The following is a 26,117-nucleotide window of genomic DNA, read 5'->3' as shown; positions in this document are numbered from 1 at the left end:
AGTTAATGTGCTGTTAATCTTTTCTGTTAAATCCAGTGAAAAATCCTTTCATAATTTACCAAGGTGTTTCTGCTGAGTGGGACTGAGGTAATATACTTAATTGAGATTAAGTGTTCTTGCATAAAATGGTTATAAACTGAACACTTCCTGGTTTCCATTTCAATTTGGATATACTCTTTTTAGAATATTTTGTTAAGCTTTTTCTACTTAGTGGGTATTTTCCTTTGCTTATACAGTTAATCTCCTTTAAGGATATTAATGGAAATTTTCCTGGTTTTAGGTTGTAAGGGAACTAAGCAAACATACAAGTCAATTTCGGATCTTGGCTCTAAGTGCCACACCAGGCAGCGATACAAAGGTGAGTTACAACTACTTGCATAACTGAAATAATTTAAGTTTCAGTAGAAGCTAATGTTTAATGCCAGTTTGAACACTGTGCAGAATATTGAAGTCTGTTAGAATTCCGCATAAAAACTGAATCTCTTTGCAATCCATTAGTTGTTAAGGGTTTGTCTTTTTCATGCTATAGACTAGTATTTCCTGATCTTTCTAAAAGGAAGTTAATACCTTCTAGTTTTTGAGAATACAAACCTACTTGAACCAAAAAGAATATACTCCCACTGCAAAATGGGTTTCGTGTTCTGTTCCATGTGGTGTACTTGCGTAAATATAAGTAAGGCTTATGTTTTCAGTCTAAGGTAGATGGACATCAAAATTCAGCTTAAGCTGCTAGCTCCAGGTTACTTCTCACTGGGTATTTCATAGTGCACCTAAAGCCAAAGGGAGAGTCCTGTCGCTCCAGCCCCAGTGCAATAGCATGCTTTTTGTATTAATGAACTTACCATATGGGCTGTTTGTATAATACTTGAGATCTTTAAGTGGAGAGTCTTTCATTTTTCATCTATAGTTAGTAGGTGCCTTTTCCTTACAATTATATTCAAGGCCTGCTAAAGTATGAAAATAGTTACTTTCATGTGATACTGACTTGCACTGTTGGAGTGTTAAGCAAATAGTCTTTTTTTGTGGCTTCTCTAACAGGCTGTGCAGCAAGTTATTTCCAACTTACTCATTGCTCACATCGAGTTATGTACTGAAGATTCTCCAGAAATTCAGCCTTATTCTCATGAGCGACAAGTGGAAAAAATTGTTGTTCCACTTGGTGAAGAATTGGTAGAAATTCAGAATGCTTACATCCGGGTGAGTTGTTCCATTTCTTTGTTGTTAAATGGACAGTGTCACTAAATACATAATCTCCCTTCCTATTTTAACATTTCTATCTAGACTAGCAATATCTTATAAAAGTAACACTTTTCTAGGCAATTAACTTTACCTTTGAGTATAAGGCAAAGAAAAAAACATGGTTTTGACTACAGCAGCTGCAGTTTCATTTTGCCAGGTAACACTGGTGTAATTACTTAAATAGCTCTGGTGGAAAACTTTAGTTGAATTAGTTTTCTTATCCTCTTTCAGGAGTCATTGCCAAGCTGACATGAGACCTAAACCAAGGGCTTCTAAATTTGCCTGAATTTAGTAGTATTAGGATGCTGGGAATGGCCATGCTTGTGTTGTCCAGGTTGTTGCCAGCCTTATGAAAATTGTATATTGACTGAAACGTTTTCTCTTAATAGGGAGTATTCTTTAGAGCTTTAAGTGATCTGTAAGTATACTTAGTTCTCCTTGATTTTTCTTTTGGTTGGTTGTTTTTTGGGGTTTGTTCATAGTTGTTGTGGTTTTGGTGTTTTTGTTTTTTTCTCTTGAGAGCTTTTTTCTTTTCCTTTTTACCAGTAGGCAATGTCCAAATACAGGACAGAGTAGCAGGGGCCAGAACTGTTGACACAGACCATTAAGTTGTCATTGACTGGCTCTCTGTGAGGTACCAGTAGACAAATGATATTACATAAGATACTACTGCAAAAAGTTCAAAATGCATGGGTTTTTTTTTTTTGGTTAGAGACATTAAAAAAAAATAGTATTAAGTCAGTATCAGACTGTTGGCCTTAGAGAATGTTTTCAGTTAAATGATTTTGGTATAGTTTATGTGAAGACCATTGGAAGGCAAACTTGGTCGTTCATTTTCTAGATTGAATTAGAGCAGCTCTTTTCAAACCGGTAACCTGAGAGTGTATTTAAATCAGGAAGTTCCACTGATAAGCTACCAAGAATTTTACAGATAATTTTGCATCACTGCAGGTGCCTCTGAATGTTCGCGTTGAATGCAGGCATTTTATTTGAGGTGTTTCACTTGAGATTTAAGCTGAAATAAGTTTGTAGGTTTGGCTAATCTGGTGTAATTGAGGAATATAGGCAAACACTGGCTAAACTGTTGCTGTGGTTTCAGCGTTTTCTATTTCCTTTCTTTGATCTGGTATTTGCATTTGTATTGCTACTGCCTTACTTAGGAAGTACGACTTGTGAAAACACAGAAGGTATGAAAGGATGGTGCCCCAGCCTTTTCTAGTGCTGGCAGCAAGCCAAGCTTTAGTCTTGAAGATCTCAGCACTTTCAAAAGTGGCTCATATACCTCCACAGCAACTGAAGTATTTCTGTAGCTGTGGAGTTTTCAGCAGCACACCTGTGGACCTTTGTCCGTGCCCTGAAATTAAATTACATCGTTTACTGTGCTCCTGCGTTCTGGCCTTTGAGCAGTTTGAGATCAGGGTATGTGAGTGCAGCCACAGAAGCAGCAAGTATATGTTGCATTATCCTTGTCCCTTGCCAAAAGAATCAGGAAGTATGTTCTGTATGGTGTCAGGATTTAAGAGAAAACTCAAATGCTTGTGTCACTCTCTGTGAAGTATTGCTTCTCTACAATTTGATTCTGAAACCAGTCCTACCCTAGCCTGTGCTGCAGTAAGAATTGTGGGAGACTGTGCTGGACACAACAAAAATGGGGTTGCAGATGGCCTCTGCAGTGAGGAGGAGTGAGTTTGCTAGCAGACCTGCTGACTGCAGCACAGAGACTCCAAATGTATGTGTTTATTTCGAAGAGTGCAGGGCTTTTGAAAGTTATTTAAGTTTTTTGATGTCTTAGAGTGACCATCTCAAATTTGGGGCTTAAACAGCTCTTGTAAAATCAGAATAGCAACTTGTGACTTCCGCTGCTCCCATTCAAAGGAAAGATAGCAAAAGGACTCGTGTCTTACAAAAATGAAAGCCAGGTGTACACTGCACAATACAATCATTATCTTTAATTTTGACAAACAGTAACAGTAAACAAGACAACACTTCAGTGAAAATGAAGGACAGTGTGAAACAGCACAATGCAATAACACAACGGGAAAATTATATTTGTGTACATACAATAAGCAAGGCCCTGAGTATCACAATAGCTGGAGTAAACTTCTTAGGCACTAATGCTTGTTTGAAAAATACACAGTATGCAGGACAACATTTATCTGTTAAGGCTACTTAATTTAATCTTCAAAAAATATGGGTGAATTCTGTTTTATTATCTCCTTTGAATAGTGGAAATCTAATAACTTCAAATTTAAAATCCATTAATTAATGGCTTACAAAGTAGAGCCACAGATGGATAATAAAATACCTATTCCGATAACAGGAGATAACCATGCTTGACATAATGTTTTCAAACTGTCTGAAATTATGTATTTGAGTAACAGTGATGTTTCCGTGGCATTCACTGGTGTAACTATTAGGTAAGCTTTATTTGTGTGTTGGTTAAAACCTGCAATTCTTTATGCCCGTGCTTGTGAGGGCCAGTTACGGAGGTTGCTGTGACATTCCATAGCCATAAAGTGTATCTTCAAACTTGAGATTAATGGGTTCTTTCCCAGCAGCAGAAGCTGTCTAACATAAGTCAAAATAAATACTATCTTGGAATTCACAGTTTTACATAAAACAACACTGAACACTTTGCTGCAGTTAGGATATCAGCACATTCAGATAAATTATTTTTATATTTCAGTAACAAGAATGTTTCTATAACATACTGACAAGTAGCTGAGTCACAGAAGTATTTAGGTGAAGATTGCCTATGGAAAGAGACATAAGATATAGCAAATGCTTTTTGCAATAGACATTTAAAATGTAAAGTATGTACAAACCAGTACTTTATGGTGAGAGGATTTAACTACTTTCAACAGCTATGATACCGCTGTGCCAAAGCATTAATATAATTGGCAAAAGCAATCAAATTGCAAAAACTTCCTCAGTTTGCCATAAAATCTTGTCAAAGGTGAAAACTTTTTATTGTCTCTTGTGAAAATATTTGGGAGGCCAGATGAGGGGAAACCAAAACCTGTTATTTAATGCCTCCCTGGGCCTTCTACTCAACTTTGTTTTTAAAAACATTGTCATTAATTTGTTAGCTTTCACTTTAATACTGGCTGGCATTTCCAGCAGTCTGAGGAAATGTTAAAAATAAATAAAAAGCAAAATAAATAAAAATCAAGAGGGATACGATCCAACATATTGAAAAGGAAGTTGTTGGTTTTGGTGTTTTTTTTTCCCCTCCTCAGGGCCATGATCCTGTATCTCAAACAAACTGAGAAGAATAAGAGACGTGACAGGTACCTTCATAGTCTCCTTCTGTTAAGTAAGAATTCCTTTGATGTGCATTTAAATTAGCACAACAGACAAAGCGGTTCCTACTTGTGGCCACAACTGACACAAGCATTTGTCCTGTCACCTGGCAAACCAGACTTGATAGCTTTCTGGCTGGAGTAAGAAAGGCCCCAAACCCACTGTCTTGTTTTGAGATCCCCCCCACCTCAGTTTAACATCCAGTTAATTTGTGGCAATATGAATGTCTATGAATGCTGGACTAGTGCAGGGTATCTGAACAGCTACAGGTTCAGAAGAAGCGAGGATTGCTGTTTTGGTTTGGGGTTTTCTTTTTCCCTCTTCCCCCCAGACTATCAGTTTGTTTGTATTAAAACTAAGGCTTTTCTCTCTCCCCCCACCCTTCTCCTTGCTGTCTCCCCAGCAGATCTGTGGGCAGCAATCACCAGAGGGCACCTTGGTCATGCTTAAGCCCAGTCAGCCAGGGCCAGCCAGCACTCTCTGATCCTGCTGCTCAACAAGAGGTTTTAGGTTAAGCATAAAGTTGGTTTTGTGCAGCAGAGCGCCTTATGGAACTGGGATGTTTAAAGTTCTTGAGACCTATACGTTCATTCAGAAGTACTACAGAAATTGGTTTGGCTTGCCAGCTGACTACTGTAAAGCTAGCAGACGCTGGCTCTGGTTGCAGTTTGTATGTTGTAACTGAAGAACACAAAAGCTCTATTTAAAGCCTAAATCCTGTAATCCATAAATAGTGCTGGTGATGCACTTAACGTCTTTGTATATAAAATTTAATTTACTTCTACTAAGATTAAACTCTACCTTTGTATCCGTAAGAAAGAGGAGACATTAAGAAGCGATTTTTGAGAGCAAAACTTTGCTACCCCCAATTCTCCAGAGCAGCAGGCACTCTTTAACTGTGGTGAACAGCAAAGTGTGCATGCTGCTCTCAGACCTGATGTGCACAGAGCTGTGTCAGCTTGGCTTTCACTCACAGTGTGCCAGACCACCAGCTGTCTGCTTCAAGAGTTATCATATGGATGAAGGGTAAAAGAAACAAGCTGTAACATAGAAAATTAGATATTAGGAAGGGAAAAATTCTCACAGTGAGGATGGTCAAATACTGGAGTTGGGCCCAGAGGGGTTATGGGCTCCTTATCCCTGGAGATAAGTAAAATCTGGGGGTGTGAGGCCCTAAGCAGCCTGCTCTGCCAGCAGCGCGGGCCCTGCCTTCGGCAGAGGGCTGGGCTGGGTGACTGCCAGAGGTCACTTCTTACTGAATTTTTTTCTGTGATTCTGTGAAGTATTTGTGTCACTTACAACATTAGTAGTGTGGTACTGCCATAAAAGTGTAAAAGGTACTGAACAAATTAATGACTTCAGCTGCAGTGTTTTAACATTCAGCAAAGCTGTAAGAAGAACATGCTCAGAAATCTGAAGAGTTAGAAATAACCACTTTCTATTAAGGAATGCCAAATATAGTCATGGCATTACTATGTGTGTGTGATCAAGGTAACTTTAGTTTTTGCTATCAAAACTTTAGTGAGCAGTAAGACTGTTCTGCTTTCTTGGCCTCTTCTCAAAGTTAGAAGTACTTTGGTTGAATGCTTTTTGAGGTAAGCATTAAGAATCTCTGTTCCACAGATGATGATGTTAAAAGCAGTCAGCATTGGCCTACTCTTACTCCTTGGTTTAATCCCAGTGGTCTAAATCTGGTAGTTACCTTCAGAAATTAAGACCTGAACATTCTTTTCCTGAAGCGTAGCCTGCACGTGTGAGGTGGTTTTACTGTGTGTCCCGCTGAAAGCCCCACCAGGGTCCTTGTGTAGCTGGTGCAGCACTAGGTGGCTAGGGTGGGGGCTCCAGGGTCTCCCCTAGCACTGTCCTAGGCCACCAGCAGTCTAGAGATGCTAGTAAGGGGACGAGGAGAGAGGTCTCTGTCTCCCTTATCTTGTTAAAAAAAAAAAAAAAGATAAGGTGAACTAACTTTTAAAGTGCTAAATATCTCCATTAAAAATTGCGTAAAAACTGTAAAAGTTGACACAGGAAACTGTTTCAGGTGTTACCTCTGATTATTAAATTGGAGCGATTGCCTTGCTAAACTGGCTAAAAGCCACATGTCTAAAATCTTTGAGGGTCTGACATCTAGTCTCATGCAATTCACGTGTAAGATTCTGCCAGTAAATCAGAACTGATTCTTGTGGCTGACGAGCATCGGAAAGGGGAGGCTATGGTCTCTGGAGGAACCAGATCTCGTTGTGTCGATTGGCAGCAGCTGGGTTTGTATATCCTGCAATGATGAATGTATCCTGCAAACATAACTCGGGACTCTCCAGAATTTCTGCCAACAGGTTTATTTCTCTCATTATAGAGTCTTCATTGGTGATTCCTCTGAAGCTCCTGTAACAATCAACTTCATATCAAGTTCTTTTTAATACCCACAGTTTTTCCAGAGCCTAGACATGCCTCCTAAATCATTTAGTCATGTTTCACAAATGATACTGTCTGACTGTGATTGATCTCAAACAGATAACAGGGTTGGGTTTTTTTTTCTTAAATTTTCAGTGATATGTCAGGCGCTTTGTTCCCAGCTACACAGAGTAGTCTGTGCTTTGAGATGCTTGTTACATCTCACACTTACAGATGCATCATTTTACCAAGTAAGCTCGTAACCGTTATTTCCTGAATATACCAGTTTCATGAAGCAGGCAGCTTTTAACCATTCCTGAAAATCAAGTTTTACCATTTATTAGCTTTTAGAACTTGATTCAAGAGACATAACATGCCCAAATTGAAAACTGCATCTTTTTACCTTTTCTACCAGAAAAAAATTTAAATGGTTCTTACCTACTATAAACAATAGTAGAAGGCCATTCTTCAATGCTGATGTCAGAGTCAAAAGGGTGAGGTGGCTCATCCTGCAGCACTTCAGGCAGGTAGTACGCTACTGTCACTGACTGTGTCATCGCCGATTGAGATTCATTTGTATGGACTATGGTCACAATGGGTATTGTTATCCCCAAGTACAGTCCTAAGGAGACATACGTGATTTCTTAAAAAGACAAAAAAAAGTGTACATACTGTGCTCCACTTCTGAACTCATACTGAATAATATAAAGTGAGTACCACAGAGCAGTTTTGTTACTAAAAGGAATTCAGTAGGATGTTTTAGAAAATGGAGTTGTGTATTCTGACTTGGAAGTAGCATTTTCTTATACTTTGTAGTCTGTGTGTATATATATATCTCTCTCCGTAAAACTTACATGTGCAAATGTGTGTGCATGTATGTCTAAAATGCAGTATATGGTGAGCTCTCCTATCTTCATGTAGGGTGAGGAGTTTTAACTTCTGTCTCTTAAGAGGGTTGTGTTTGTCTTGTAAACTGACCTTATGTCGTGATTTAAATATTTGGGAGCAAAGAACGTAGTTGAGGTAAAAGGGCTGCCTTGTGAATTCACTGAGAATTCGCTGTTACCAAAATGTTGCTATGTTCTTGGAACGCTATAGGAAAAGGTTGGCTTTCTTGACTGTGCAGGTAGCAGTGATGACTAGGAGTGGGTTCTGTACACAGTTTGAAAACAAAACCTGCACTGTTCTGGAGCCAAATTTACTTTTAAACGATGTAAAAGTGTTAAAAGAATGAGGAGAGTGGGGAAAATACCTGATTAAGGCAAAGCTTTTGTGATCAATGCTTTTAGTTTCTTGGAAACAAAATTAAGGTTTGACTTGATTACAACCCACGTGCTACTACAGAACAAAACACTGGCCATTGCAAGACTTCTTAGTCAACTGGAGAATGAAAAAATGAGAACTGATGGCTGGAAGTTTGAAACCAGATCAAACTGCATTGGAAACTAGGTGGATGTTTTTTATGCAGGCACAAGGACATTGTAGACTTGCCATTATTTTAAAGTTCTTGACTTAAAACTGGATTATCTTTCTGGAAAACATGCTTCGACCACATAAATTTTTGGTGTCCATTCAGACATGCACAATTTAAGTATCATAAACTAAAATGGAGGCAAAACATTATAGTCTCTTCTGGCCTTACACTCTGAGTAAATCAGTACTGCTGTGAAAACTAAACCACTAAAATTCTGTAGTGAAAGCCTTATTTCTAGCTGACAGCTGTACAAAAATAGCCATTGTCAATACTCAGGCAGTTGTCACAATGGCCCTGGAAACAGGGATGGCTTCCTGCAGATGTTCTCTTCTAGCACATACACAGAGGAAGCAGCACTTTGGTTTAGACTCTGCTGGAAAGGCTGTATTGTGGGAAGATGTCCCTCTAGGCAGGGTGGTGTGTTTGGAAAAAGCTAATAAAAGTATCTCCCCAGTTAGGACATGCTAGTGCATAAATACAGTGTTTTAACTTTAATGTAGAATTGTGGTACCAATTACCTGAGGAATTCTGCTCACAAATGTACCTCATAAGCTTCATGAATCCAAGGCATATGCTCTGTTCATACTGCTTTTCTTTCATTTTTATACAAGCCCACTTGGCTTTCCCATATTGACGTTTTTCATAAAGCAGATCTCCAAGCTGCAAGCACAGTAAGATAACAATTTTGTATTTTAAGTTAATCATCTAGAAAACCCAACCAAACAAGTAAAAGTCAAACAGTATTTCAGTGCTTTACTTATGGCATCAAGAAATCAACTTCTCCAGGTGTGTGACCAGGAGAATGGCAAGCATAAGGAATGATTTTAAGTCTGTGCCAGCTGTACCTTAAATGCATACTATTTAATACTTACATGCGTTTAATTTCAAGGTCTAGGCTGGCATATAATTAGATAACCAAAACCAGTGCAGTGTGTGCATCTTCCTTGAATGGAAGAATAACTATTTTCAACTGTTTCAGCTGTCAGTGAAATGATCTTGAATGTGAATTGCAGTTCTCATATAAGTCAAGAAGGGGTATGCTGCTGATCTTGGACCAAAACTTATTTCAACATTCTTTAAAATAAGAACCTGTCATCTTCTGGACTTGCAGTATTAAACATTTAGTTGCAGTTAACACTGAATTACCTTATTTTTTTATCTGCAGTTATTACAGTAGTACTAAGAAATTTCTTTCAAGCATTTAATTACAACATAAATAGCCAGGAGTCCCAAACTGTATAGTGAAATATACTCACATGAAATATAATCAAATTGTGATATTTATATGTTTGAATTGTATAGCTTTGCTTAAAAGAAATGTGACAAGAAATCTTCATGTGTGGTTGGTAAAGATTTTCTTGATTTGTCATATATTGAAAGTTAGACACTTGTTTGCACATTTCCTGAGCTACAAACAATTTCCTGGACATTAATTTTAAATTTTGATTAGAGGGTAAGATGGTTTTGATAAGATGGGTTTGGAAATTGCTGCTTTGTTTGATAATGATCCATGATACAAAAGTACATGTTTGGCTTTAAGTTCAGATATTAATCTCATTCAAGTACTCTTTGCTAAGGTTTGATTAACATGATCATGTAAAGAAGCAAATGCATTGATTTAAATGAAAATAGGTATTTTCTTTCAAATGTCAAAATACAAGGGGTTTTTGTTAAATTAATTATAAAATGTCATAAATGTGTAATTTGGTCATCTGCTGACTTCCCTGATAGTTAGTTTCTGCTTTCCAAAAGGGAAAAAATTTCATATGTAAAAATGGTGAGTTGTTAAAAATGAGTAGTTACCCCATTGTAATGCTTTGTGCTTCTGACGTTAAAAATCCTAGATGGTTAAAATAATTTTCTAAAGAAACATATTTTTGGAAGCTAGGTATTAATGTTGAAAACATTGTTAAAACTTCAACTGGGAAGGGAAACAGTACCTTTTCTTTGCGGTGGATCAGAGTAAATGGGATGGTCTGTCTCTCCTGGGGGTTGTTGTTTCTAGTCAGCTGCTGAATTGGCTCTGCCATGTCTGCAACAACAAACCACACTTCCGGTTTTAGACATGAGGCTGTAGAAATAAAGATTAAATGTGTTTCATTCTGTCCCTTAGTTAAACTTCAGGGAACATTGTAACAAGTTTAGGTTGTCCTTCGATACTAACGGAAAAGGTTAACTGACTTCTGTCTCGGTACTGCTAGAAACAGCTTTCACTCCTGCTCTGCATATATGACAAATATACACCTGCCTATGGGAAGCCTTTGGCGATGCTGGGCGTTCTGGCCCTGTACAGATGATGTTGCCAATTCTAGCAACTCTTTCATGGTGGATTGATGTGTATCCGCATGAAGAAGTAAATTGAGTTGCCTGCTCTTGATCACAGGTCCCAGGAAATACTACTGTGCAAACTCAGTCTTTCCAAAAGATGTCTTACGTCTAATATTTCACTGTATGTTTGAAATTACGCACTTTTCAGTGCTACCTATTAGTTGGGATATACATTGAGTGTGAGGCCTGTGTTTTTGCTCAGAAGCCACAGTGCTGGAGCCATTGGTGCAGCCCAGGCTGGCTGTTAGCCGAGTGTCTTGGCTAGCCTGGCCATTCCTGCTGCCCAGGTACCACACTGCTTTTCTCTGGGATGCACTGCCAGCTGCAGTCTCTGCAAGTGATAAAACAGAAACTGATGGAGTATGCATTCCAGCTGTGGGGATCCAGCTTCAGTGATGAAAAGTGGAGTTTTGCATTTTAAGTGAATTGCATTTTATATATATATATGTATGTGTGTGTATATAATTTTCTTTTTAATGCAGACCCTTCTAGTAAGACCTTGAAGGAGGGGAGGACTGCAAAATAAAATGCAAACAAATGTTTTCATTAAGAAGTAGAGAACATGAACTTTTGTTTGTAGTTTCAGAAGGAGACCGCACAGAACAGGACACATGCTATATCAGCAAGACTGCAGTCAGCCAGTCAAGGGAGGTGACTGTTCTGTTTGGTTCTCTTGAAGCTGCATTTCACATGCTGTGCCTGGTTTGGGGCTTCATGGTACAGAAATTGCATTGATGAACTCGAGATACAGCTGGTTAGGGCAGGATGAAGTGCAGAAGGGTCTGGGAGAACTGGATGTGCTCAGGCTAGAGGACAGACAATGAAGGTGAGGTGTGGAGTGGGGACTGAAGGGCAGAAATTATAGATGAGGGAGGAGAAAAGTGTCCTGTTAAGTGAAAGAAATATAAGATGAGGAAACTTAACTCCTCAATGTATACTTCACTAAAGAACTACTTCTTAACAAGACACATGATTGTTTAACAAAGAAATTGGAACATAGATTTGTGCTAACACAGTTGCTTTTTGTTTCGCAGTAGTTTTATATGTATGTGCTGTCTGATCAGCCAAGTACATTAGATGAAAGGTTTTATTTCAGTTTGGAAGGGGCAGAAGACTGTTGACTTAAAGCAAATACTAACATTCTAGCAAAACTATAACATAATATATATTATGGTAGGAATACAGCAAAGCAAGTTTCAGTGTTCTGGCTGTCAGGATCCGATACATCTGGCGGAAAGAAATAGTGTTTCAGTGTTCTCAAATAGCCATAGTCCACATAAAGCATTAGTAAAGATGAAATGGAACATACCAACTTCATTTAACTAACAGGGATGGTGTATGTTTGGCATGCTTTTTATGTTTGCTGTTGCCTGTTGTCTTGCCCTTTGGAACAAGAAGGACTCAGAGTGCAGTCTAACATGTCATCATTTCTGGTCTGAGTTTGCACACTGTGGTGGCAGATCATTATGTGAAGGAGAGTGTTAATAGTTGATAATTGCTGAAGTACTCTTAAGCACCTGCATGCTCACCAATACTGAGATGGAACTGAAATGTGCGGTGACTTCTTTAATGATTCTCGTGATTTGTAAGGAATGAAATAGCAAAGCTATCCTATTGTTTCTAGATGTAGTGACACTAGTAGTCATCCAGTCTGTAGTAATCATTATACTCCTAGCCAAACTCAAATGGATAGAAGGAGCAAAAATATATTGCACTTGCATATATAATACTAGCGTATTCTAGTACTTCTGTTCTCCTACAGTTTTGTCATTTAAATGTGGTTGGATTAGGTGTGTTTGCAACTGTTGTTGTCTTGACATCAATTCTAGCTGCAGTTTATAAATAAATTCTGCTTAGATGTTGTTCCCTAACAGACAGGCTTGGAAACTCTATATACAAGTTTAATCTTAAGAATGGAAAGACTCATTTCCAAAAGAGTATTTCCTTGTCTTTCAAAGTTCAAGTAACAGACATTTGTGTACTTAGATACAGATTAGAAACTTTTATGTACAGTGTTTGAAAGTCTGGTTGTGAATTTCTGCCATACTCTACCTCACGGTACATACCAGATGTGCATGAAAAGGACTAAAGTTTCAACTGAAGTAAGAGCCCTTCTCTTGGGTGTTTTAAGTGCCTCAGTATCTTAAGTAGAAAAGTCAGGATGATGGGGCAGGAGAGTATAATCCATGTTTCAGAGAAGAGGAGAATTAAGATGCAGGAGAATTAACGTGGCCTTGGTCACTTTAGTAAATCTGTAGCTGAGCTGGGAATCAAACCTACATCTCCTGGCATTCCATCCAGTGTAGGAGTTTTAGGTTTAAGACTATTTGGAGTAGTAAAGATCCCTTTTAATGAAGGGGGAAAGGCTACACTTCAGTTAATTTTTAACATTTTTTTTTTAAAACGTCATTGGAAAACATTTAAAATTAAGTAATAACTGATATGTAAAATTGATCTCTTTGGAGGCTGAGAGAAAAATAATTGTAGATTAGACTTCAGCACTGAATTTTCCAGAGTATTCAATAATTAAGAAATGTTTTAGGACTCTAGAAAAGTTAACTCTATGTTTAGATCCCTTTATTGATAGGATCTTGATTGCAGGGCTTTTAAAAGTTTTTCTTCCCGCCCCCCCCCCCCCCATTATTGCACAGGATAGGGATTGCAACTAATTAAAGTCCTTTCAGGAGTTTTATTCTTCTGTTTGTGAATCCCATGCCTGTCAGGCAGGACAGTATAACATTTGGATTATAAGTATTTTAATCTGCACAATACTTAAGACTATACTGCCAAAAGCAAGTGAGTTGCTCCATTTACACATCCAGGCTTGCAAACTTGAATAGTGGTGTGACAAAACAAGGCACGATGAGCTGTAGCAGCGCAGCTAGGTAAAGGCTTGGCTCAATTATATTTCAAAATTGTGATTACAGTTGCTACTATAGGTAGGTATTGTGAAAGTGGCATATCTTTACTAAGGGATTTATATAGATAGGACACACTTGACAAGACTTGTTCATAGCAGCAAGATTGAACAGTATTTAAATTGTTGCATTTCTTAATTTGTGTCTGACTGGACCTGTTGGGAGTATCACTGAAGCAGGATATACTTGTCAGCTGCACCCTTAAATAATGTACATGCACATGAAACTTTGTCGTTCTGGAGTAGAGGAGACAGCCTTTGTAATGATGGGAACCAAAATCTTGATTCTGGAGAGAACTAGTAGACATGCCCCTTGGAGAGAACAATCCAGAAACAGCTGTGGGAGGTGCCTATGAGCACTGTTGGGGACGCAGGCTCAGGGCTGGGCTTCAGCATGGGGCTGCACACCAGGGTGACCTCCAGCAGCAGAGGCTTTAGTCTGTCCCCCCATACTTCCTTCAGCAGACAGGGGTTCTGGCTGGTACAGAGGCTGCTGGGCTGCCCCTTACATGAGGTAACCTCAGCAAGGGGGGTATGTTGGAATTGTTGGAAAACCACCTGCCATTCAGAGCTGAAGTTTGATCTGGAGCCTGGGTACTTGACCTCAGAGCACACCGGTTTGTATGCTGAGTGTCGTTAGACAGCTTTACACTTCAGCAAGCAGATGTTTCTGATGGGTAGCAGCTTTCCTGAGCTTGCTTGTTAATGGATGTTCATAAATTGAAACTAGAATTGAGAAATTTAAAAGTAACAGCTCTAGCATGTTTTCTGCTTCTACTGGGAGTAGGTAAAATACAGTTTTCAAGCCAAGAAAGTTAGATTGTACCTTTCTGCGCCTTTAATTTTCTCTTACCTTTTGGTTGTAGGGTATGGCATAGGCCAGTCAGTCAGTCTACGGAATTAAGATCTTGCTAACAGTGATAAAGTGCAGTGCCAGCCATATAAGTATCCGTTGTTCTTATCTTGCAAAATATCTTGGATTATTTTTTTTTTAAGAATGCTTGCAGTGTTCCTGTTATCTTTAGAAGGTGCTAACATAAGCTATGAAGCAAGTAATAATTTAGAAAGCTGGACTGTCACCATAGAACAAAACAAGTGTCAAAGCCTGAGAGGGATGGTGATGTTCTTATTTTGCAGACTTTACCATTAGACTACAAGAAACCGTGTTCTGTTGTTAGAGTCTTGAGTGCTCTGTTGGCACAGTCACCACGCTGGCAGTCAATAGTCAGCCAAGTAAAGCTCTTGTATTTTCTTGTATTGTGGTGTCAGTGACTCCAGCTGCTTGGATGGGGCACACCAGTCAGGAGAGATGCTCTGCTCCCTCTTGATGGGGGGGATTTCTCTCCCCAGAAAGTCATCTCTGTGGCCCCTCTGTATTCCCTGAGGCTCAAGTACATTTTAGCTGACTGGGTACTAAAGGTGGGTATAAAACAGTTAACTTAAACTTTGAATGGACCATGTAAACTACTCAAACAGCCTAAGAGAGTTTGCCATAGTTGAGATGTAGTCTGCTCCTGTCAGATAGCCCTGGGCAGATTTTTGTAACACTTGTTTAGCATTACAGAGTAAACCTTTTATAATACAGTAACTAAAATCTGGTAAAATGCTACTTTTGAACATATTTCCTAGACTTCATATCCTGCCTAATAAGTCCTAGACATTTCAGTGCTTCGTTTCACTATGTTGTCAGAATATATACTTTTGTGGGAAGGAATCTTGTTTTCTGCTGCACAAAGCTACTCTTAAGGAGCAACTTGGCAGCCATCTGTTCACCCCTCACTCATGTACAGGTAAATAGGGAGCCCCTCTCCTCTCCCCCTCCCTCTGTGCTCCTGCAGAACCTGAAGCTGCCAGATCCGATGCACGGGTTACAGATCCACAGCTGCTGGAGCTTGTGAGGCTACTGGGTGGCACAGCCGGTGCAGAGCACGCAGAGACCCCTCCTGCAGGGCACTGGGAACAAGGCAAGCCATGGAACTCTGCTCAGACTGACCTTGCTCTTTTAGCACCTGACAGGACATTAGTTTTAATTGTTAAAACGTTAGAAATATGAGACTTCCAGGCATGACTTGAAAAGGAGGTTGTACCCTGACTGCAGTGTTGGAATATAGAAAAAGTTTAAGTAAATAATTTCACTTTGGTAGCATCTAGTGCAATTTGTTGTTTAGGGATTTGCTGCTTCCCACCCTCTTTAGGGGTGGATTTATCAGAAGAGCAGAGATGCTAAAGATCCTTTTCTGCTTCTGTCTGCAGGACAGAGCAGATGAGTTAAACTTTCTGAATGAGCCAAGTTTGCAGTTACTCTTTCCTGCTTGTTAGGAGTTACCTGACTTGTTATAGCCTTTCAGAAAGTTGAAAATAATTTTTTAATAAGGTAAACCTGGGAGGTTTACTGTCAAAAAGCAAAGTCCATCCTTTTACTTGTTTAATTCTGTGCTGTCTTTCATTTCAAGCATCTTTCCTTAAAGAGCTGCATCGGTACCAGGGAGATGTTCTTACGAGCGCTTTTGCAGGTAGTCAATTTAATATTTAATTAGGACTGAAAACTCACGTCAGTCCTTTTAGTCTAAGTGGGTCAATCCACTACTACTACAACCGCTTCTCTAAGCTAGAGAAATCCTTCGGCTGGCCCTGCGCAAAGCTCCTGCCGGGCTCTGTGCACCGACGCGTGCGGAGCTGGGACGGGCACTCCCGCGGTGCCCGGGGCTGCCCCGCCGCCCCGCTCCTGCCCCTGCCCCGGGCCAGCCTGGCCCTGCGGCCGGGGGCGCGGGGAGCCGTGCCTCGCCCCCTCTCCTGGGCAGGCAGCGGGGTGCCGGCCCCGAGGACGGGCTCCGCCGGGGCTCAGGGGGAGGTCTGGGGTGTCGGGGCCGATTGCCGTGGCCCCGCCGAGGGGGAGGGGGGCCCGGGAACCTGTCACCGGCGTGGGGGCAGCGGCTGGAGCTGCCGGCCGACGGTGAGCAATACCGGCGCCGGGGGCGAGCTCGCGTGCCGCCTCCCGGACGCCCCTGGCCCGGCGGCCGCCGTGGGCGTAAGCGGCTTGGCCCGGCCCCAGCGCTGCCCGGCGGCGCGGCTCTTACCCCGGGGCACGTCCACCTGGTGCCCTCGGCCCACGCTCTGCCAGTAGCTCAGCAGCCGCTCCTGCTCCTCGTCCTCCATGCGCTCGGCCTCCTCCTCCAGGCTGCTGCCGTTGCTGTGGTACGCCGAGTCGGGGCTCTCCTCCGCCATCCCGTCCAGGTCCTCCAGGGTGATCATGGCCGGGGCGCCCGGCTCCGCGCCGCCCATGCGGCACCCGCCCGTCTCCATCGCGCCCAGCCGGGGAGCGCTGCCCGCGCCGCCTTATGAAGGGCTCGCCCTGCCCGGGGATTTGAGGGCGGGGGGGCGGGAGCGGGGTGTGCCTGCCCTCCCGCGGGCTGCGCCCCCCGGGGCAGGGCTGCGGGGCAGGGCTGCGGGGCAGGGCGCTGCCGGCAGTCCTCGTGCTCTGTGGCTTCACCCGGTGCTGCAGGCAGGATCCGAGCAGCACAGATGGGAAAGAAGCTGGTGTTTCGTATGTGTTTTCGCATTAACTCGTGCTCTCTTTCCTAGCCGTTCTCTTCATCGCCTTTTTCCCCCGCTGCTCTGCATGTCCTGTTAGTCCTCCTTCATTGTGATTTTCTTCTCCTATTTTCATACCACGCCAAAAAGAGAGATCTTTCATTTTACTCGGGAGTGGAGTGTCTGTGGAGTCATTCCAAACTGGCTCCGGTTTGGAGTGCAAGAGCCATGGGTCATCTGGTTGTTGGAAGTCCAGCAGTGGAAGGTGACAGCTGCGTAATTTTGCCATTGCTGAGGCGAGCCTTTGTGAGAGAGGCGGGTGAACAGACCTCTTACAGGGATGGAAGTGATAATTCCAACAGGACCTGAATTTGAATCAGGAGTCTGTGTGGGTTCTATTTGTAGTTGTCTTTCATTCCAACTTTAACGTGAAGTAAGTGTTGTGGTCCTTCTTGTGCAGGCAGGAAAGGGGAACCTCTGGGCTTTTAGAATTTTAGAATAATAGGAAAACAGTCATCTCCCATACACTGTTGAGATGCTTGCACATCTCAAGGACAGCCAAAGGTTAGGGATGGAAGTGTTGACTCTGTGATGTGATGCTTAATCTCCCCCCTCCACCCCCACCCCCCCTTTTTTTTTTGTTTTTTTAATCAATATCTTTCTCCCAGGCTCAGCTTTGGTTACTTAACCCCAGGAGGTGATCTTGGTGTGACAGTGAAGTATTAATTGCCTTAGAAGCCAGAGACGTGCAAGTCCTGACTGTGTACTTCTGACACTACAGACTGAAATCCTGCTGTTCCTATAAAATGTTTCTTCTATCGGCTAAAGCTGACCAGCCAGGGACTGGTTTCTTTGAGAATTTGAAAATGGAGGAACAACTGCCGGTGGGAACATCCTGAGAGAACGGTTCTTTCCTAGTGAATTTGGCATGTGGGTTTTTCTGCAGAGAAGTGGGATGCACTGGTGGTAGTAAGTGAAGCAGGTGGTTCTGCCGTGAGGATGTTTGGCCTCTTGGTTGTGGGCAGCGTGTCAGAATCACAGACTCCTCTCTGATCTGAAATTCACTGAGAAGGCAAATCCTTGACACATGTTGGGGATGATACTTGCTTAAGTGTTTGGTTGTCTGATTATTTGATTTCATGGTCAGCTACCTAGTGTGCAGAATCACAGGATTCATTGAAAGCATGCCAAAGTAGACTATTTTCTGGCAGTTATCAGATTTTCCTCACAAATGTAGTGGTGAACTTCCTCTGCGGGGCAGCTACGTGGCTGTGGGTAGGAAGGTAGCTTGAAGTAAGGCACAATGTGAATTGATCCCTGTCACAGGTAGTTTCTACTTATACTTCAGTGCAGTGCTAACACTGACTTCAGTTTTGTGGGTAAGGAATTTTCCACATGATTTTGGAAGCTGGATTATTACTACCAAGTGAGGGCATCCTGACTTTTGGAGATTTCTTCCAGGAAGCCATTACTCTTGAAGAGCTGACTTTTTGAGGCAATGTGTAGAGACTCTTCCTCTGCCTATCCTGCATAAATAGTTCTGGCACTTTCTTGCAGAAAACAGTCCCAACTCTTTTGTTCGGGCATTTATTATGAGAATGAATAGTTGCTTACTTGAAATTATTTCTGTTTAGAGGATTGCCAAGCATCATTGCTGGAGATGAAGAAAAAAGAAACCAAAAATACAACCAAAAGAAAAATTATTTAAAATTACAGCTAAATTTCTCTGTGTGAGAAATGCCAGAGTACTGACTGGCTACCTGTGAGAGAGAGACTGATAGGAGTTTAGGATGCTATTTTAAAGATCCACCTGCAGGAATTACTGTGTGTGTATTTTTTTTTTTTGTCTTTGGTTTGTGATATGCTTAGAAATTATGTACAAAGGACTACATTTTATAGAGTACTGAAGATGTATGGTGGGCTGTGTCTAGATGCTGCTGTCAGCTCAGATAATAGAGTAACTGATTGTTACTGGATTTGAGCAAAGCTAATTTCTGTTGTATGTTTTTGCCCCACTAACTTGTTAATTTTGTTTGTGACTGCTGGCTAATAAATAGTCACTCTTGAAATAACGTGGTTTTGGTAGTGCTGTATTCTTTGTGCTTTCCTGGCAGGTTATATCTCTGCATATATAAGAAAAATAAATATTCAGTCTTGCAAGTTGAGACTACGAAGCATCCTCGGTAGGGTGCTTCTTTCTATCTGATGGCTAAGCGATGACATTTACTGGGTGGCATATTGATATAGAAGAGCCACTTATAAACTCTCAAGTGAAAGAGTAAAAATGTTCTCGGTGAAATTAGTTGAAAAGTAAAAACTGTGTAGACCTTTTTTTGTAACTTTTAAGAAATGAAAATGCTGCAATAGGAGAAAACCAAGGTGCTAGAAGAGGACAAAGTGTTATATCTTTTTGATGAATACCAGCCTCCAGGGAAGAATGGTATAGGTCCAGTGTGTAACAGGCTCCTGGAGAGTGGGAAGACTGTGAAGTGTCTGAATGAGTTAATATAAACTTGACAACAAAACTTTCAGAGGTGCCAAGATCATTACTAGGCTGATCAGTATTGGTTCTGGAGAATTATAAGGTCACCTCAGAAACACTGCGCCCTGCTGTGTCCCTGCTGCTTTATTTTCGTTATTGGAAAGATAAGAAAATGTCAGTAGAAAGCTTACACAAAATAGCACTTTCCTCTTTCTTGTTTAGAGTTGGTTTGTCATGGCTCTGAAGTTTTACAGGGAGAATAACTAAAAGTGAGCACTAGTCATAGCTCCAAATGCCTTTCTCTGTTGCCTTCCCTGTCAGAAACCCAAATACTTTTTTTCTGTTGATAGTTGTCCTCCTTCCCTTCTTTGATGTACTATACTATGGTTTGAGAGGCTTCATCAAATGTTTATGTTTAAAGTACAAACTTTATGTACTTTGTGGGCCTGAAAGTTTTCTTTAGTCAGGTAAAGAATACCCATATGCTGCCCTAGCTCATCCGTGAGATACCGCCCTGGGGCTGGCCTGTTCTCCTATCACTGCTGGGCTCTGTGACCCCAGGTGCTTTCATTTTTGATGGATTCTCAAAATCCTCTCACTAAGCCTGCAGTTACGGTTGGCAGTGACTAAACATGGTTTGTTACTGGGACTTCCTTCTGGAAGTTACTTTCAGGAACATCAGGTTTTCCACACTGACACGTCTCAAGATAGCATGGTTTGTGAAACCCAAACCTTTCTATTTTCAGTCCTAAAACAAAACAATGAATGCTCTAGATCTTCATCTGACCTTCACTGGGGCTGCTGTTCCCTGGAGCTGTAGAAGGCCCTGGCTGCATTCACGCCTTCCTGAAAAGTTTTTGCTCTCCCCTCAGACAGTATGATCACAACTCTGTTGTGAAGACTTGCGATAGATACACCTTCTGAGCTGGTTTTCCAGCTGTGGGTGGTGGGGCCAGAGCCTGGAAGAAGGTGATTCTTTCCCTTTCTTGTCTTCCTTCACCCTCTTTCTTGAAAACTTGAAAATCTGGAACAGAGTGGTAACAGTGTGATGTCCATGTGGTGCACAGCCACAGCACAAATCTTTGAGTTCTGGAGTTGCTTGAGTTGCTTCCATGCCCTTGGTTTTAGTGGTCCCTTGTTAAGGCAGGCCACTGTGTCGGTGGTCTGTGTTCACATTCTCGCACACCTGTAGGTGTGATGGTACCTCACCACCACACAATGTAGTCTCATCTTCTTGCACACCAATTCTGCGTCTGCCCCAGCACGTTTGAAAGGTCTCTGTGGTCTGTTGGGCACTGAAGATGGCTGGAGCTGGGTGAGTTGGGAGAGCAGGGAAAGGAGATGAAGGGAGGTGACAGCTCTATTTAAGTACAGTGTGACTGTATAAAAAACCAAACAGTCAGTTGTATCAGTTGAGGCTGGGTGTGCTGTGGAGAGCTTCTGGCGCTTAACCTTTCCTGTGGATAGAAGTGGACCTCCTGAGCCTCTGTTTTGTGAAGATACAGTCTGCTTAGTGGCTGGATTCTCTCAACCCCCTCCTTCTCCACTCTGGAAAAAAAAAAAAAGGAATACAAGCAGTTATTTATGTGTGGCAGATTTCTTGGTTTTCTTTGGTAAAGAAGGCTTGCAAATCTGCAGTAAAATAATTAGGCCGGGTCATTTCTTTAGAGCCTTTGTTTTTTACTGTGCCAAGAGAAAAGAGATTAATAGCAGGATTTTTTAGTGGGGTGTAGATGAAACAGTAACGGTTCTTTGCCTTGCCAGTTCGGCTTGTAATGCTCATGGTGGTCCTCAGCTAATGTTGTAGCTCCAAATGGCAGGTCCTAAGCTAATCTCAGGTACATGCTTCACAAAAGCAGCATGATTTGCTGTGGAAGATACCTTGTTCAGCAAAAACCTCTGTGTTCTTGTCAAGTTTAGTGCAGTACGCAACAACTTTGCCACGTTGTCTGTTATATATTGGTAGGAAACCTGTCATCTTCCTGAACTCTATTTAGTGAGTTAGCAGAAGCCGTGAGTCCTAGTAAGCGGTTAATTTAAATTAGTTCTACAGTTCTGTTTTTAAATGGATAACATAAGGCTTAAGTGTTTTGGAAAGATTGAGGAGACTTTCTAGAAGTATTATCTTTTTAATTAAAAATAAAGGTACGGAGGCAAGATAAATGTAATTACTCTGAGTAGTGCTTGTTTCTGTGTCTCTTCTAAGTAGGTTATGTTTGCTGTTCCTTATTAGTTTTGAAGCTCCAGGTGACTGGATCCTGCTGTCTTCTATAATAGTCTTCCTTGGTTTGTTTTGCAGAAGGTGATTAAATCAGACAGGGGTGTACAATGAGCAAACAGTGACAATATAATTTTCTTACATGTTATAAACTAGGTCAAGGGATGAAACATAAAATTACGTGTAATGGAGATATCTTTTTAAAAAGCTATGCAACAATTATAGGAAATACTAAACCAGTGCTGAACTATTATACTTATGTGGGCATTACTTTTTAATGAAAAAAATAATTTTTTTTCTAGAGAAACATATTTGTGTTCAGAGACTGACTTCTTTTCTACTACACAAGACATAGTTTAAACTTGGTCTTCAGCATTTCAAGTGTCCTCATGTCCAACTGTTTAGAGTTTGGTGGGAGGGTAAAGAGCTATTTCAGTGGCATCCCATTAAAATGAACACTGAGTTATCCCTTGCATGGTCAACATTTATTTATATTTTTAGAAATACTTTTTTTTTATAAGCTGGCACAAACATTTCTATTTCTGTCCTTTTAAAATGACTTGTCAGATATAGGCCAGATTCAAAAACAAACTGTTTGGTAAAAGGAAGTTTTGAATTTTAAACTCTTAAAACTAAACCAAATATGAGATATTAATTTCTTATGCATTTAGACTTCTAAGTGGCTTGGTGGATGTTCTTGACTGTATTTTAAGAAAAGATTATTTGATTTCTTTGTATTTTCTTTTCCTCTGGAAATTCCTAGCAATAGTGTAGTTTTCTGTTGGTGTTCACTTGTTGGAGTTACTAGTGTTAGTTGTTTGTTTGGTCTAAGTAATCCATTTGTGTTAATTAGAAGGAATGCTTCAAGATGGAGGTCTCTTGACTGTGCTTCGCTTTGCCCCGGTAGCCGTGTGAGGCAGTGACCCAGGCTCCCTGTAGGTAAAGGTAAACCTGAAGATGAGGGTTGGAAGTGCCTTGGGGCTCTTTGGCCCGCACAGCTGGTCTGGCATCTACTGCCCCAGGAGACCTGGAGCAGGCAGTGCTGCTCAGCATCATCCTGCCCTCGTCCCTGCTCCTGTGGGCATCGCCTCTAGGCGTGAGCAGGTGAGCTGAACTAAAAGCAGCAAGCTGCCCGAGACGTGGTATCCCATTCTGAAGGCCCAGAGCAAGGAAGAGGAGCAACCTAAGATGCCCCAAAGCATTCAGAATTTAGGCTTTGTTTCTATTGTCAGCAGCCTTTATCTGTTGTAATCTGCTTAGCCCGCTGACTCCAACTAGCTGTTTTTGAAAGACCTGCAGGCATGGAGTGGGCAGTGTGGAAATTCCCCAGCCCATTGTTTCCCCAGTTTCGATGGTGCTTTTGCAAGTTTTCCTTCACCCTTCCAAAGTTTTCTTTGCCTTTTTGATTCTTTGGGGGATTGATGCCACTGTAGTTGACAGTGGCAATTATTCCCACCCTTTTTCTCAGGATTGGCCATTTAATGCCATATAGGCACTGTATGCAGAGTAAGAAGCTAAAGGAATACCATATTATAAAATAATCAAAGTTACTAAGCTGCCACTGTATTGCCAGGGTAGTATGAGTAGACTGTGGTTGTTACTAATATTTGTGCATCCTAACAGGCTCTAAAAGCCCAGCATACACTACGTGTGTGACGAGGACAAATGGAGTGTTGTTACTTAGTGTATAAACACGCATTTTACTTTTACGGTTGTCTTTCTCTTCCTGTTTAGGGCATTTTGTCTTTGCAAGCTGAAGAGGTACTTAGTTCAGTATTGTTCGAGGCCTGAAAGTTATACCCGTTTCTGTTGGTTCAGTTGTACCTGATCTTCAGAGGGCTGAAAGACCAGCAATAAAGGGATTAGGTGTTTGTTATGCTATAGCCTTCTTAGTGTCGTTCTGCTGAACCGGTGTTAAAATGCCTGGAAGACTTGGGGAACACTGCATGCATGTAAGGGAACCATCTGCTGGCAAACGAAACCAAGCCTGCCTCTGGAGAAACTTGTTATTTTGCACCAAGATGTTCTTGGTGCTACTAGCCAAGTGGGCCAACAGATTGTAAGTAGTTTTTGTAGAACAAATCTGATTACTCCAATTATTACAGAGTTAGCGCTCATGCAAAACTAAGTCTATGAAAAAAATTCTGACCACCTAAGGCTGAGAAACAAACAGAGGAAAAACAGGATTAAGATGAATTAGTGCAGTTCACTTTCCCTGTTTCACAGATGTGGAAAGCAGATACATGTGATGTATGAAAACAAATTGTCTTTTGGCACAGCTTCCGAAAGAAATGGGGCACGCTGCTGTGCCAGGCCCATCTGCCGGATGCTCATTCCACTCTGCTCACATCTCCCGACTCCTATCCCTTCCACACACAACTTGCTAACCTGTTGGCTGGTCCTCCACCTGCAGTAATTTAGACTTCTCAAAGATGAATACAGGTTTCCTGAGACTGAAATGCCATTCAGGTTAGGGGTTACTAGTGAGTGGGAGCTGCAGCATGAGTTCAGTATCTGGTTACACGTCCCTTTCGTTTCCTCTCTGCTGGGTCAGTACTTGTGCGATTATAAAAGCACAGCCTGTGTTTCCACTTCCTAGTTATCTGATGGATATGGGGTTTTCTTGGGGGCAGGAGGATGTTTGTCTGTAGAATGGAGGGCACAAATCCTTAGGGAACTGAGTTTTAATAGTTCTACTGGTCTTAAAAAAAAATCTGTAAATAAGCCTAGAAACATCCTAATAATGGAGAACCTTACGGTGAGGCTAAGCACTGCGTTGTCATGTGGTACAATGACAAATTATTTAGAAACCAGTGTAGTTTGTTTTGAAAAATCCAGTGTTTCAAATAAAATAAATGAACTGCTTGTGTTCTGTTGTGTAAGAGCTGTAAAAATAAAACTACTTCAAGGGGCTGAATACATACCTTCACGTCTTTTGTATACTTCTGTGTTTTCTTTGCAGGTGCTAGAAACATTTGCTGGACGCCTGATTAAAATAGGAGTTTTAGCAAGACGGGATATTCCCAGCCTTACAAAGTACCAGATAATTCTAGCAAGAGATCAATATAGAAAAAACCCTTCTTCAAAAAATATGGTAAATGTCTTTATTTCATGTTATTAAAGTAGTGAATAATAAAGAAAGAAATAGAATAAAAAGTTTCCTGATACATTTTAAGTTAATTTCCTTTGTAACATTCTACTTTTAGCCCTGGAATAAAATATGCTTACTTGTTCGACCTTTCTTGATGCTAATATAGGAAAGTTAAGGAAAAGTTGAAGAACTCAATTTCCAAACTGAATTTTTTTTGAGAACTTAACTTGGCAGTCAGTAATTACAATCTTATACTTTCCCCTCAGAACTACATCAGTGCTTCTATTTATCTGTAAATTGTCATGGAGTGTTCAAATTTTGCAAACTTTACAAAGAACATTATCTAGAAAGAAAAGACAAAAAAAGACTGAGTACCTTAAAAAGAACATTAGGAAATGCACTTCACAGTAGGCAAGCCAACTTTCCTGGCTTCAGTTTTGTAACCTGGGTAGACATGCTAGAAATGTCTTGTTTTGCCCAGCTACTGATTGATGGTTTCGCTGTCAGATCTTGAGTATTGCTGCATTGGAAAGTAATGAGCTAATCTTGGTAGATATTACAAGTATTTTAGGGAGAACACTGGAGGTGGAAAAAGATTGCCTTCATTGATCATTAAGAATTGTGTAACCTGTTTCCTGAAGGTTTTGATAGATAGACTACTCACTGTGCATTAGTTTGTGCTTTGGCTCTTTTTTAGATGTCAATCTTATTTTTGTCAGAAGAATGGCAGTATGATTCCTGCTGCTTATCAACTTCCTAATTTAATGATGACTCTTTTCTTTTTAAAGGAAATACATCAAGGCATAATTGAAGGGGATTTTGCACTTTCTATCAGTTTATATCATGGTTATGAGCTGCTGCTGCAAATGGGAGTACGATCGTTATTTATGTACCTTTGTGGAATTATGGACGGATCAAAAGGTGAAATATCTTCAGAAACATCCTTCCTTTTGTGTTCACTCACTCTCATTTAATTCACCTCATCTGTACAGCTAACTGTGCCCAAAAGAGCTTATGTAACAGATGGATTGCAGATGTAATTAGTATTTTGTTCCCCCTCATCCCTGTTGGAAATATGTTAGCACAATGTTAAAGATAGAGTATCTTTGGGAAAGCAAATACGTCTATATGGCAGCAGTTCTGAAA

General features: G+C 41.0%; 2 protein-coding genes across 6 annotated transcripts in view; one reads left to right on the top strand and one right to left on the bottom strand.

The window, feature by feature from the left end:
* Positions 1 to 26,117, top strand: part of FANCM (FA complementation group M) — a 544,761-nt gene that overhangs the window by 2,888 nt on the left and 515,756 nt on the right. For all 5 annotated transcript variants that reach the window (XR_008747335.1, XM_055804735.1, XM_055804743.1 and 2 more), the window contains exons 3-6: positions 281 to 358; positions 1,039 to 1,197; positions 24,843 to 24,974; positions 25,760 to 25,892. Coding sequence is in view for 4 of the 5 variants with exons in the window: in XM_055804735.1 (XP_055660710.1) it covers positions 281 to 358; positions 1,039 to 1,197; positions 24,843 to 24,974; positions 25,760 to 25,892 (502 nt within the window). In the remaining variant the exon portion in view is untranslated. The remainder of the gene's footprint in view (positions 1 to 280; positions 359 to 1,038; positions 1,198 to 24,842; positions 24,975 to 25,759; positions 25,893 to 26,117) is intronic.
* LOC101923896 (heme-binding protein 1-like) lies at positions 3,174 to 17,063 on the bottom strand. Its single transcript, XM_055804888.1, has 5 exons — positions 16,727 to 17,063; positions 10,345 to 10,436; positions 8,923 to 9,064; positions 7,369 to 7,552; positions 3,174 to 6,921 (listed from the first exon to the last, which is right to left on the bottom strand). The coding sequence occupies exons 1-5, from the start codon at positions 16,950 to 16,952 to the stop codon at positions 6,750 to 6,752; spliced, it is 816 nt and encodes a 271-aa protein (XP_055660863.1). The 5' UTR covers positions 16,953 to 17,063; the 3' UTR covers positions 3,174 to 6,749.

This window comes from Falco peregrinus, chromosome 1, assembly GCF_023634155.1.
Source record: "Falco peregrinus isolate bFalPer1 chromosome 1, bFalPer1.pri, whole genome shotgun sequence".
NCBI classification, from domain to species: domain Eukaryota; kingdom Metazoa; phylum Chordata; class Aves; order Falconiformes; family Falconidae; genus Falco; species Falco peregrinus.
The sequence above is the reverse complement of the archived record's forward strand: the minus strand, read 5'-3'. Positions and strand labels throughout refer to the sequence as shown.